This window comes from Schistocerca nitens, chromosome 5 (assembly GCF_023898315.1).
Source record: "Schistocerca nitens isolate TAMUIC-IGC-003100 chromosome 5, iqSchNite1.1, whole genome shotgun sequence".
In the NCBI taxonomy this organism is placed as follows: domain Eukaryota; kingdom Metazoa; phylum Arthropoda; class Insecta; order Orthoptera; family Acrididae; genus Schistocerca; species Schistocerca nitens.
This window is the reverse complement of record NC_064618.1, coordinates 493,755,601-493,768,213: the sequence shown is the minus strand read 5'-3', so window position 1 is coordinate 493,768,213 and position 12,613 is coordinate 493,755,601. Positions and strand designations below refer to the sequence as shown.

Sequence of the window (12,613 nt, the reverse complement as noted above, 5' to 3'; positions counted from 1 at the left end):
CGCCGATGTCTGCGCAGACAGATCGTTGCGTGTGGACCGGGCTTTAGAATTCTTGGCGTCTTGTGTTAATGGCAGCTCACGGTGCCACTACAGAAAGCCACAAACTGTGGCGTCACATTAGTTGCGGGTGTGAACGCTGCTTAAGATGCCGTCCTCATAGGTACCTGTGTTAACATGTTAACATACTAGGGATCTGATAAATGTTTTACTAAAAAATTGTTTGAAAACTGTGCTATCACAATTCTTTGTACACTGTTTATTAGATATGAATGGAACCAACAGGCTAATGGCCTCGTCGTTGATGGGATATTAAAATGCCTGTATGTTATCTTTGTCCGGAAGTAGATTTCGCTGTGATCTTTGATGTGGCGCGATCAGAGGAATGAAATAAACACACCCACGTGTACTGTCAGCTGCGTGTCTTTGTTTATATATTTTTGTAAATATTGTTGTACGGGATGGACGAGTCAACATTGTTAAGTTATAAGACGCGAGCAGAACAAGCTGTAAGTAACGGTACGGTAAGACCACCACAGTAACCATTATACAGATTACAATTTCTTCACATAATTTCATCATATTTTTATTAGGAGGCTGCTATTGTTGCGTTAACTAAGGAGCTAGAGAACGTAAAAGGAGGGAAATGTGTGAGTGAATTATCGAAAACCAACCCAGAAATTAAGAAATTAGCTGATGCAAATAACGCTTTGAAGTACCGAATACGAATTCTGCAGCGGGTGAGTATTTTATAGGTTTTACAGTGGCTACGTAGTTGTCGACGTTGCTCTAATATTTGCGTTTGATGTGCGTACTCACGTTTCGAATCCTGTGTGACATGCGGATTTGGGTAAAAGAAACGAAATAGTCTTTATTTTGGCACACCAGTTACACAGCCCCGAAGAAAATATGCATGTTATTACACGAGAAACCTACATATCATCGCGACCTTAGGGTGCAGACAGATACGTTAGTACATTGTGTACATAATATATGTTGATGAAGGCGCCTATGATACGTGATGTGTTGAAAGCTGCCAAGTGCTCTAAGGTAACATACTTGATTACAAGAATCTCAAGCTGAAATAATACTTGCAACTGCCTGAGGACTGGCTGATTATTTTGTTCCATTTGACTGCATTATGTACAGTGCATGTATTTGTAATGTAGGACAAGTCAGCTGTGCATTTAACAATTTAAAAAAAAAAATGGCATATTGATAGTAATGTGGTATACATTTCTCCCCAGGTTTAAATTCGATATATAAGTTATTTAGATACTCTTGAACCCTTGTGGCTACAGCACAGACGTACAAATAGACTGTTTCACATGGATGACTACAGTAAGTGCGTACAAGTAATAAGAAATTCCCCATTATTTACATACAAACTCTTCTGCATTGTAAAACTCTGCTTATAGCCTACTAAATAAAATCAAGAAGTTTTTGAAATATCCTGTCATTCATAGTGTCCTGTAGATTCTTAAGTAGACACTTACTTAATCACTTACGTGAGTATTTAAGATGTTTCTTAACAGCAGTGTTTGATATATTTCTCAGTGGGTCTTTATTTCTTGTCTTATGAAGTAACATCTGCGTTTGTGTCAAGTAATGTATTGTCTTTAATTAATGAAACTATTGTTCTATATATTTAAGAGGTGGAGATGTTAAAGTTTAGATGTTGAAAGGCATTTTTGCACAAGCAGTTTCTTTTTTATTGGAATGGCTTTTTTTTTTTTTTTTTTAGATAGGCCTACAAAAATTGTAATACTGCCCATACAGTAATGCCATACTGCAAGTATGCATCAGAAGGAGGACCATGCATTGTACACACAGTTTATTTACATATTGTGCAAGCTCTTTCACAAGAAATGGCCTATTACAGTTCTTAATTTACAGCAGACATTGCCTATATGTTTCCTCCATTGGAGCATATTTTGTAATATAATTCCAAAGTTTTATGGGGTCAACAGAAGCGTCCGATTCCACGCGTCGGCTTTGACGCGTGACGTAAGGGTGTTGTCATGTGTGACGTCATGACGGCGCGGAGTTTGGTTTGAGTGTGGCTGTCTCCAGTTCTGTTTTATCTTATTTTATTTACTTTTCTGATCTGTTCGTTCTATCTCGTGAGATTTCTTTTTTTTAATTTAAAAACACTTATTACTTATTTTAATTATCTGTTTCCTACAATTTCTGTTTTAGTTTGTTATATTTATCTTTCTGATCTGTTCGTTCTATCCCGTGAGATTTTTTTTTTTAAAGACAAAAAACACTAATCAGCTACTGAAGCATCTTTATCTTCTAGGGGTTGCAGGGGTTACGACCCCTGGGGAGGTGGGTGGGTGTTCATGCATGGCTGTCTTCACTTACACGTTGTAGCTACGCAAGGCGTCTAAATTTGTTTATATTTAGTTTGCCCCCCACCCAAAACACCCCATTTCCCGCGCTTGTCCCGTTAGTGTCATTAGGCTTCTTGTGGAAAGTGTGTGTTTTTGTTTCCGCCATATTTGTGACGTCATGGGTCAAAGCAGACGGGCGGGATCGGACGCTTCCGTATTTCCGTTTTATGCAGAGTTAACTAAGTCCAGCCTTGTTTCGTCTATATCTGTGTGATCTTTTTCATTATCAGTGGACACCATGAACATTGGCATTTTACATTTCAAAAACACATGTTATATGTAATTCAGGATAATATTTTACACCTAGGTAACTAATAATATGCAGCTCTGTAACAGGATGGAGTATGTCCTCCATGAACAGGTTTGAAATTTGTAATGGACATTCATGGTATTTAGTGACATAGAACTGTTCTTGACCATTTGTGAAAGTGATGATCATTACTGGCACATTTATTCTTTTCTGACTCTTGAGTGCCATTTATACAGTCCACTACGGCTTAACTGTACATCCATCATGTTAAATGGTGGGAAGTTTCCAGATATATATTGACTTGTGTTCCTGAGGAAGGAGTCTTACTTAGGGATACCTCTGTATTTGTATTTTTGAATTTACAGAAGTTTGAGCGTGGTCATTGATAGCTACTCTCTCATTACAGTGGCTGGGATGTGTTTTCCATCCACAACCTTCAGCACAGTGTAATTCCTATCTCAGAACATGGATTCCTTAATGTGGTGACAATGAGTGTCATATATCATGGAAGGCTTTGTAGCATTTATTACATTCAACTTGCAGTTATAAATAAATTATTTAAAATAATACATCAAATGATAGAGCAAATCAAACAATTTTGTTTGTGTACCGATGTGCAAAGGGAAGAGTATGGAATAACAAAGAGTGACTGAAGAATGAGTGAGAGTCTTCCACGCATAGCATCAGGAAATCAGTTCAACACTACGGTTTACATGGCTTCTTTGCGGGAATACGGAAGTGTCTGATTCCACCCTTCTGCTTTGACCTACGCCATCATCAATATGGCGGAAATGGCTATTCTAAGCGTCTCCAATATGGCGCCTATGATATCACTACATACACACGGCAACAAACACGAAAATACGTATAAATAAAACAATAACATCTCCTTCCAAAAATACAATCAAACTAACGGGACAACTGTGGGAAATTTGGGGTTTTAGGGAGGCGACAAGCTAAATGTAACAGTAAAAGAAACACACACCATGATCCCAAAACACACAAGATGACGAACAAAAAAAAATAATTACAAAAAATCTACAGGAATCGGACACTACCCTTGACCTATATAGGTCAGTGGCAGCTGATGATACCAAAACACCAATGCCCAGAGCAAAAACTGTGGAAATTAAAATCAGACATTTCCCTTGATAACAGCTTACGGTGACGAAACACCTATATCTACATATAAAAATATGAAAATTGGAATCGGTCATTTCCCTTGACCTATATGGGTCAACTGAAACTGCTGACTCGAAAAAACCAACACCTACAACTACGAAAAACAAAACCAGAATGACAACACCTCGAAAACTAAAAACTCAAACATCCCTATGTAAATTTAAAACACATTCAATACACAATAAATACACAAAACATTACAACTCGAGAAAAATACACCCAATGTACCACCAACAAATTTCGACTGGCTATCCCCCCCCTTCTCTCTCTCTCTCTCTCTCTCTCTCTCTCTCTCTCTCTCTCTCTCTCACACACACACACACACACACACAGAGGATGCCTTCAACCACAACAAGACATCTACAAACACAACTAACTCGAACTCCGCGTTGTAATGACGTCACACACCAAAACACCCTTACGTCATGGGTCAAAGCAGACAGGTGGAATCGGACGCTTCTGTTGACACAACTTTGCAAAAGTGTTGTTCCATGATGATGAAGATTTTGTCATCTTCAGTTATGAATTGACATTACACGTAAGTGGAAGTGAACACACATAATGTGTGCACGGGATGGTAAAGTTGCAGCAAGATTTCCTTAATTGAGATGTTTTTTTTTGTGCCATATCCTGGTAAATAGTTTATGGTTCTTTCTTTTTCAGTGAAGCAGCTGTGACTTGTGTTTCTTATCTTCATGCTTTAGAATTATGACTCTTTTCTCAATTGGAAGAAGCTGAACCACATAAATTTGTGGTGTGCTGCCTCACTGGCATAACTCAGTACGTGACTGGTTAAACAACATTGTACCAGACCGCTGCATTGACCATAAGATGCCAGACGGCAGAACTTGTATTGCATATCTCCATATTCACACACAATCTGAGATCATGCGATTTTTATCTTGGGGGTTCATAATGGATCATGTATATGTACTTTCCATACCAGGTTATATACCTGACTTTAGAAACAGCAATACTGCAACAATTTTTCCAGACACACTGATCAAGGTTTGGGAAGAATTCAGCTATCAACTGGACGTGGGTGAATGGTGCTCACATTGAACACTTTTAAGAAAAACTGTTTGAGTTTCTGTTTCATTTGAAGTATTATTTATAATTTTAAGTTGAATGTAATAAGGCCTAGAAAGCCTTAAATCTACGTATTCATTTTGAAACACCATTTAGTTTGAATATTGTAAGATCATTTGAGAGATACACAGATTAATACACGCTACTATCATCTATATCTGCATGGTATGAAACATTTGGAATGGTACTTTAGAGGCTATTAACCACATCCCCATTGGGATCAAAAGAATGAGGTGCAAAGCCTTGGTTCTCAGATTCAATTATCTTCAAAGAATTGGACACTAAAGTGATAAAGCTCTATAAGAACAGTATCGTCAAGTGTAACAGTGGGCTGTCTGGTCATTTAGCTGCGGGTAATAAAGAATACTGTGATACTCAGTTGGGAAAATCAGTTAAATTGTTTACAAAAAATTTAGAGGAAAAAGCAGACATTGTGCACATGAAATTAAATTCTGTATTAAATACATCTGTAGAGCATTTAAAACTCTATTGTTACATAAAACCAACCAAAAATGAGGAGAATGAATGGCTGACATTTGATTTCAGTGCATCACATCTGGAAAAACTAACCCTTCTCATATTCCGAGTTCTGACGGTAATAAGTAACCAGGTTTAACTATAAATTGCACCGTAAAATGTGCTGTGTTATTAAAAAGCCTTACAGTATACAGTATTTAATTAATAAAAAGCAGTGATATTGTAGGGCATTATCAAACTGTATGTACAAAATATTAGTGAGAGAAATGAAATGGGATCAGGGGTGATGAGACAGTTAAACCAGTTTTGATACCATGTTTGGCAATTTTTCCTTTTTTTTTTTTTTTTTTTTTTAAAAAAAAGAGAGATATATTATTTTGACCCAATAAGGCCAGTGTTAAGTAGTTCTTGCATTCAGATAACAATGTGTTGTGCTTTCTGAACAGCTGCAATATGGAACAACTTCAAAAATCATTTACAAGCGTCAGGTGGCATATAATCCCTAAATGCAAATTTTGGTGCTTCATTCTGTGTTCAGAGGGGGGGGGGGGGTGGCTTAAAATAAGTGCAAAATATTTTAAAGTAACAATAAATGAGTGATACCCCCTAATGCGGAACTTCGGCGTTACAAGACAGTTGTGCCTGGAGTATTACATGTCTGAGGAACTACGTCTCTAGGAGGCAACTCAAAAACTAATGGAATTAGAAAGGAGAAACGAAAAATTCTTGGGAAAAGTTGTGATCCCATTAATTTAAATGGCATGCAGATTAAAATAAAAATATAGACCTATGCACAGCAATATGCAGGTTTGCTGATGCTGTACATAGATTGTATGGTCACATCTGCAAAATAGGCAACACTAGATTAAAAGAAATTAAGTGGGACTTAAATGAATGCCACAGAAGATACCATCAGAGAACTCAAAGCCTTTGGAATCCTAGTTGAAAATTACACATTCCCAGAGAAAGCTAAAAAGACTACTCGAAAACGGTGGGCAGAGGAACACTAGAAACAACATATTAAATTGTGGGAGAGATTTTGGAAAGAGAAGAACAAAAGGAAGCTGTCAGACCTAGCTAATAAGTTCAAACTGTACTTTAACTGTGCATAAGAAAGAAAGAAGTGGAAGAAAGAACATTAAATACAGCATTCCGTACACATACTCTTCATATATTTATGTTGTGTAGCAAAGACATACAACACTTTTTAACAATTGCAATATCTGCTGCAATGATTAAGGGTAGATGTTAACCATAGGGGGAAGTTTATGTGATAGTGCAGCATACATAATGGTAGCTTATGCTTCCACATCACAAAGAGCCATGTTATACAATTCTAAATGAGTAGCAGTAATTTACAGGTTCTAGTAATAAAGGGTACTAGCCAAAAGTAATTGAAATTTCACCTGTGATATTCCTTAAGTTTTTGGGAAATAATATACAGAAATTATATCAATGCATTGAAAAGATTATGGCAAAAAAGATCACTAGATTCTTGAAGTTTTAATATCAACGAGGATAGATTGCTACTCACTGTAAAGATGACACGTTGAGTTGCAGACTGGCACAATGGAAAGACTGTTGCACACTAAGCTTTCAACCAAAGCCTTCTTCAGAATGAAGTAAAAACAGATACACATATGCAAGCAGGCACACCTCACAAACACGGCGGCCATCTCTTGGTGGTTAGGCCAGACTTGATGTTTTCCTTATGGATAGAATATTTCATCATCGTTTGGTCATGCATCCAGCACAGCAGTACTAGGTGTACACAGATGGTTTGTAGAGGTCCTTTCAAGGACAGTGAAGCTCTTATACTAAAAACTGAACTATTAGCTGCTGTTGTGCTTTCTGCTGATTTAAATTCTGCTTAATGTACCATTGGACAGTAGTCCTCAAGGGTCTTGCAGGGAGCAGTCTCAGCTTTTGAAACTGGAGTCACTGTTCCTTAAAATAGGTACTTAAAGTTGTAATTGAGGCAGGGGGGACAAATTCCAGAGCTCACACCAAGAAAAAACCCTCTAGACCTAACAGAGGTCCTCCATTGTGCCATTAGACAAGCTAACCAGTTGCCTATGGAGGAAAAATTATGACCAGTAATGAATGTAAATTTTTAGTGGCTCTTGTAAACATAGTCACAACACAGGGAAAAGGAAAAATGCTTATGGCAGTGAATGAAAGAGTGATAGGTGAGTGTAGAAAATATGGAAGAGTGGCATGCATGCATGTCAGTGATGACAGTAATGCATGGAGGAAAGGCCTACAGGAGACCTTTATTGAGTAGGTAAAGCAGCAGCAACAACTGAGTGCAATTAGAGAAGCAACAGCAGCAATTAAAAATATAGTTATTACTTTTATGCTGAATAGGATATTTATTTGGAACAGTGTGATTATTTCAGTTTACTTCTGGAGCATCATTAACAAATAATTACCTAAATGAACAGCAGTTACCTTCATTAATAATAATTGTTGTTGTTATGGTCTTCAGTGCTGAGACTGGTTTGATGCAGCTCTCCATGCTACTCTATCCTGTGCAAGCTTCTTCATATCCCAGTACTTATTGCAACCTACATCCTTCTGAATCTGCTTAGTGTATTCATCTCTTAGTCTCCCTCTACAATTTTTACCTTCCACGTGGCCCTCCAATACTAAATTGATGATCCCTTGATGCTTAAAAACATGTCCTACCAATCGGTCCCTTCTTCTTGTCATGTTGTGCCACCAACTCCTGTTCTCCCCAATTGTATTCAATACCTCCTCATTAGTTATGTGGTCTACCCACCTAATCTTCAGCATTCTTCTGTAGCACCACATTTCGAAAGCTTCTATTCTCTTCTTGTGCAAACTATTTATCGTCCATGTTTCACTTCCATACATGGCTACACTCCATACAAATACTTTCAGAAATGACTTCCTGACACTTAAATCTATACTCGATGTTAAAAAATTTCTCTTCTTCAGAAACGCTTTCCTTGCCGTTGCCAGTCTACATTTTATATCCTCTCTACTTCGACCATCATCAGTTATTTTGCTCCCCAAATAGCAAAACTCCTTTACTACTTTAAGTGTCTCATTTTCTAATCTAATTCCCTCAGCATCACCCAAATTAATTCACCTACATTCCATTATCCTCGTTTTGCTTTTGTTGATGTTCATCTTATATCCTCCTTTCAAGACACTGTCCATTCCGTTCAACTGCTCTTCCAAGTCCTTTGCTGTCTCCGACAGAATTACAATGTCATCGGCGAACCTCAAAATTTTTATTTCTTCTCCATGGATTTTAATACCAACACAGAATTTTTCTTTTGTTTCCTTTACTGCTTGCTCAATATACAGATTGAATAACATCGGGGAGAGGCTACAACCCTGTCTCACTCCCTTCCCAACCACTGCTTCCTTTTCATGTCCCTCGACTCATAGCTGCCATCTGGTTTCTGTACAAATTGTAAATAGCCTTTCGCTCCCTGTATTTTACCCCTGCCACCTTTAGAATTTGAAAGATAGTATTCCAGTCAACATTGTCAAAAACTTTCTCTAAGTCTACAAATGCTAGAAACGTAGGTTTGCCTTTCCTTAATCTTTCTTCTAAGGTAAGTTGTAAGGTCAGTATTGCCTCATGTGTTCGAACATTTCTACGGAATCGAAACTGATCTTCCCCGAGGTCGGCTTCTACCAGTTTTTCCATTCATCTGTAAAGAATTCGCATTAGTATTTTGCAGTTGTGAACTGATAGTTCGGTAATTTTCACATCTGTCAACACCTGCTTTCTTTGGGATTGGAATTATTATATTCTTCTTGAAGTCTGAGGGTATTTCGCCTGTCTCATACATCTTGCTCACCAGATGGTAGAGTTTTGTCAGGACTGGCTCTCCCAAGGCCGTCAGTGGTTCTAATGGAATGTTGTCTACTCCCGGGGCCTTGTTTTGACTCAGGTCTTTCAGTGCTTTGTCAAACCCTTCACGCAGTATCGTATCTCCCATTTCATCTTCATCTACATCCTCTTCCATTTCCAAAATATTGTCCTCAAGTACATTGCCCTTGTATAGACCCTCTATATACTCCTTCCACCTTTGTGCTTTCCCTTCTTTGCTTAGGACTGGGTTTCCATCTGAGCTCTTGATATTCATACAAGTGGTTCTCTTTTCTCCAAAGGTCTCTCTAATTTTCCTGTAGGCAGTATCTATCTTGCCCCTAGTGAGATAAGCCTCTACATCCTTACATTTGTCCTCTAGCCATCCCTGCTTAACCATTTTGCACTTCCTTTCGATCTCATTTTTGAGACGTTTGTATTCCTTTTTGCCTGCTTCATTTACTGCATTTTTATATTTTCTCCTTTCATCAATTAATTCAATATTTCTTCTGTTACCCAAGGATTTCTACTAGCCCTCGTCTTTTTACCTACTTGATCCTCAGCTGCCTTAACTACTTGATCCCTCAGAGCTACCCATTCTTCTTCTACTATATTTCTTTCCCCCATTCCTGTCAATTGTTCCCTTATGCTCTCCCTGAAACTCTGTACAACCTCTGGTTTAGTTGGTTTATACAAGTCCCATCTCCTTAAATTCTCACCTTTTTGCAGTTTCTTCAGTTTTAATCTACAGTTCATAACCAATAGATAGTGGTCAGAATCCACATCTGCCCCTGGAAATGTCTTACAATTTAAAACCTGGTTCCTAAATCTCTGTCTTACCATTATATAATCTATCTGATACCTTCTAGTATCTCCAGGATTCTTCCATGTATGCAACCTTCTATCATGATTCTTGAACCAAGTGTTAGCTATGATATTAATAATAATAGCAGTAATAATTGTTATTAATAATAAAGTTGCATAATCTGTCAAATTTATCAAAAGATATTTTGATTGAGAAAACTAACAAATTATGATACAGAATTGCTTTCTAGTTCTTAATTTTGGAGGCAAAATATTCAGTGTTGCCAAAGGATGCACATAAAAGTAGAAGTAACAAGACTCTCCTAGTTTTCGGAACTAAGAATTTCTTCCTCAGGTAGGAGAGGATAGGCTGAGGAAGATTAAAAAGGAAGGGGGGCTCACCAGACCTCAGGTTGAGAGAGGCCCATCTGTAGTGTGATGAACGGTGTATCCCTCGTATCTTGGGGCCTGAGTGACCTGCCCATCCTTTGTGACGTCCTTTAACCTATACTTCTCTTCTTCCTAAAGAAGGAACTATTAGTGCTGAAAGCTAAGTAGTGTGCTGTCACTTTTGATTTTATATGTCTCTATCAGCAGCACTACAAATTTTGCCTCGTGAAGTACTGGGCAACACTGATATCTCATAGTTCATTAATATGTTAATTCCAAGTTACTAATAACAAGAGGATAGGGAAGCTGTTGAATTTGACCTGTTGTTGTTAAGCTGTCCTTACAGTCTATTCGAGAAATTTAGGAAAATATACTTCAGGAGACTATTCTGTGTACTAATTACAAAAATACCTTGTAAATTCCAACAGTATTATGAAAATGATGGAGTGCTTCTCACCATATAGAGGAGATGTTGGGTTGTCGACAGACACTATGAGAAGACTTCTATACATTTAAGTTTTTAGCCAAAAGGCCTTCTTCTGAACTAGAAAACACACACACATGTTTAAATAAGCCCAAATACACACAGATGACCCTCTCTGGCCACAGTGGCCAGACTGCGGCCAGAGACACATGTGTGAGTTGCGCTTGTGTAATTTTGTGTGTTTTCTGCTTCAGAAGAAGGCCTTTTGGCTGAAAGCTTAAATGTGCGGTAGTCGTTTTGTTGTACCTGCCTGCAACTCAACGTCTCCTGTGTATGGTGAGTAGCAAATCTGTCCTTTTAAATAATATTGTTGTTATTCCAGCCTTGACTTTCCATTATTTAATTTCCCGGAATTCCATTAATTTTACTATCAGTAACAGTCAGCTCAACTGTAAATAGCGTACAGGGAATAAATTTCCCCAAATAAATGCTTTGAACTTCGGCTCGAGAATATGTAGCTCTCCCTCCCTCCCTTTTTGTGGAAAATGCATGCTGCAGGGTAACACACATTAATTTGGATGCTAGATAATGACAAAGTTTCCCCATAAGTACCATTTCTAATTCCTATGTACTCTGATATGTGCATCTATTCCTTTGAAAAAGTTGTGTGTTGTTAACAACACATTTGATCAGAGAGTAAATATACTGCAGTTTTGAGTAAATGTTCTGCAGTTACCAAATGACTCCCCAGCATTTTAAGTACAGTAGTGATCAACATGAATTAATATTACAAATTATCCACATGGGATAGTTTTGTACTAAAAATATCCTTTATGCCGTGTGGTTTGAGGTGCCATGTCACAGACTGCGCCCCCCCCCCCCCCCCCTGCCGGAGGTTCAAGCCCTCCTTGGGCATGGGTGTGTGTGTTGTTCTTAGCATAAGTTAGTTAGACTGATGACCTCAGCAGTTTGGTCCCTTAGGAATTCACACACACAATATCCTTTTTGATTAAACTTACTCCCCAAAATATTATCCATTGTGATACCAAGGATTGAAATTGTTTAAAGTGAATCAGCCTAAGTTAGTGCCAATGAAGGTGGATGATATCCTGATTGTGGATATGCTAATACTCTTTGGCAGGTCGAGAATACTTACCTTCCATCAGTTTTTCCATCCTCTTTATTTGTTATCAATACGTTTCCTCTGGTTTATCAGTTCAACATATATTCACAAAACTTTTATTTTCTCCATGTTTTCTTCTTGTTCTTGTCTGCTAACTTCACTGTGTGTCATATTTTCGTAATGAACAAGTTATACATAATTTTCTTGTTTTGTTTTCAGTCTATCAAGGAAGAGGAAGAAAAGAATAAACAACAGGGAAAGATCATGGATGGAAAGGTATATTTTCGATAGAGTGAACTAATGACAATAGATATTTACTTTCCTATAACTTGTCTTAATATAATTTTGTGTGTGTGTGCGTGTGTGTGTGTGTGTGTGTGTGTGTGTGTGTGTGTGTGTGTGTGTCATAGCAGCTGAGAAAGCAATAAATGTGGTACATTTGAGAGAGAATTCTTACATCATTTACGTTCTGTCTTTAATGTATAGCAAATTTGTGTGTGGTTTAATAGTTAACTATTTTTGCTACTGTGTGATTTGTCCATAGCAGGTTTTATTATTCACCTTACTATAGCCTGCAGCTAATGTTACTGAGTTTATGATGACAAATTAACATTGTTATGCCTATAGAAAG

At 37.7% G+C, this 12,613-nt stretch overlaps 1 protein-coding gene across 3 annotated transcripts in view; it reads left to right on the top strand.

Moving 5' to 3' along the window:
- The first annotated feature begins 337 nt into the window (after positions 1–337).
- Positions 338–12,613, top strand: part of LOC126260054 (arginine--tRNA ligase, cytoplasmic) — a 138,540-nt gene continuing 126,264 nt past the window's right edge. Inside the window, exons 1-3 of one of the 3 annotated variants that reach the window (XM_049957243.1) lie at positions 338–506; positions 591–737; positions 12,202–12,258. In XM_049957243.1, the coding sequence (XP_049813200.1) occupies positions 459–506; positions 591–737; positions 12,202–12,258 (252 nt within the window). In that variant the 5' untranslated portion in view covers positions 338–458. Of the gene's footprint in view, positions 517–590; positions 738–12,201; positions 12,259–12,613 lie in introns of all 3 variants that reach the window. The other 2 variants (XM_049957244.1, XM_049957246.1) reach the window with 2 other exon arrangements.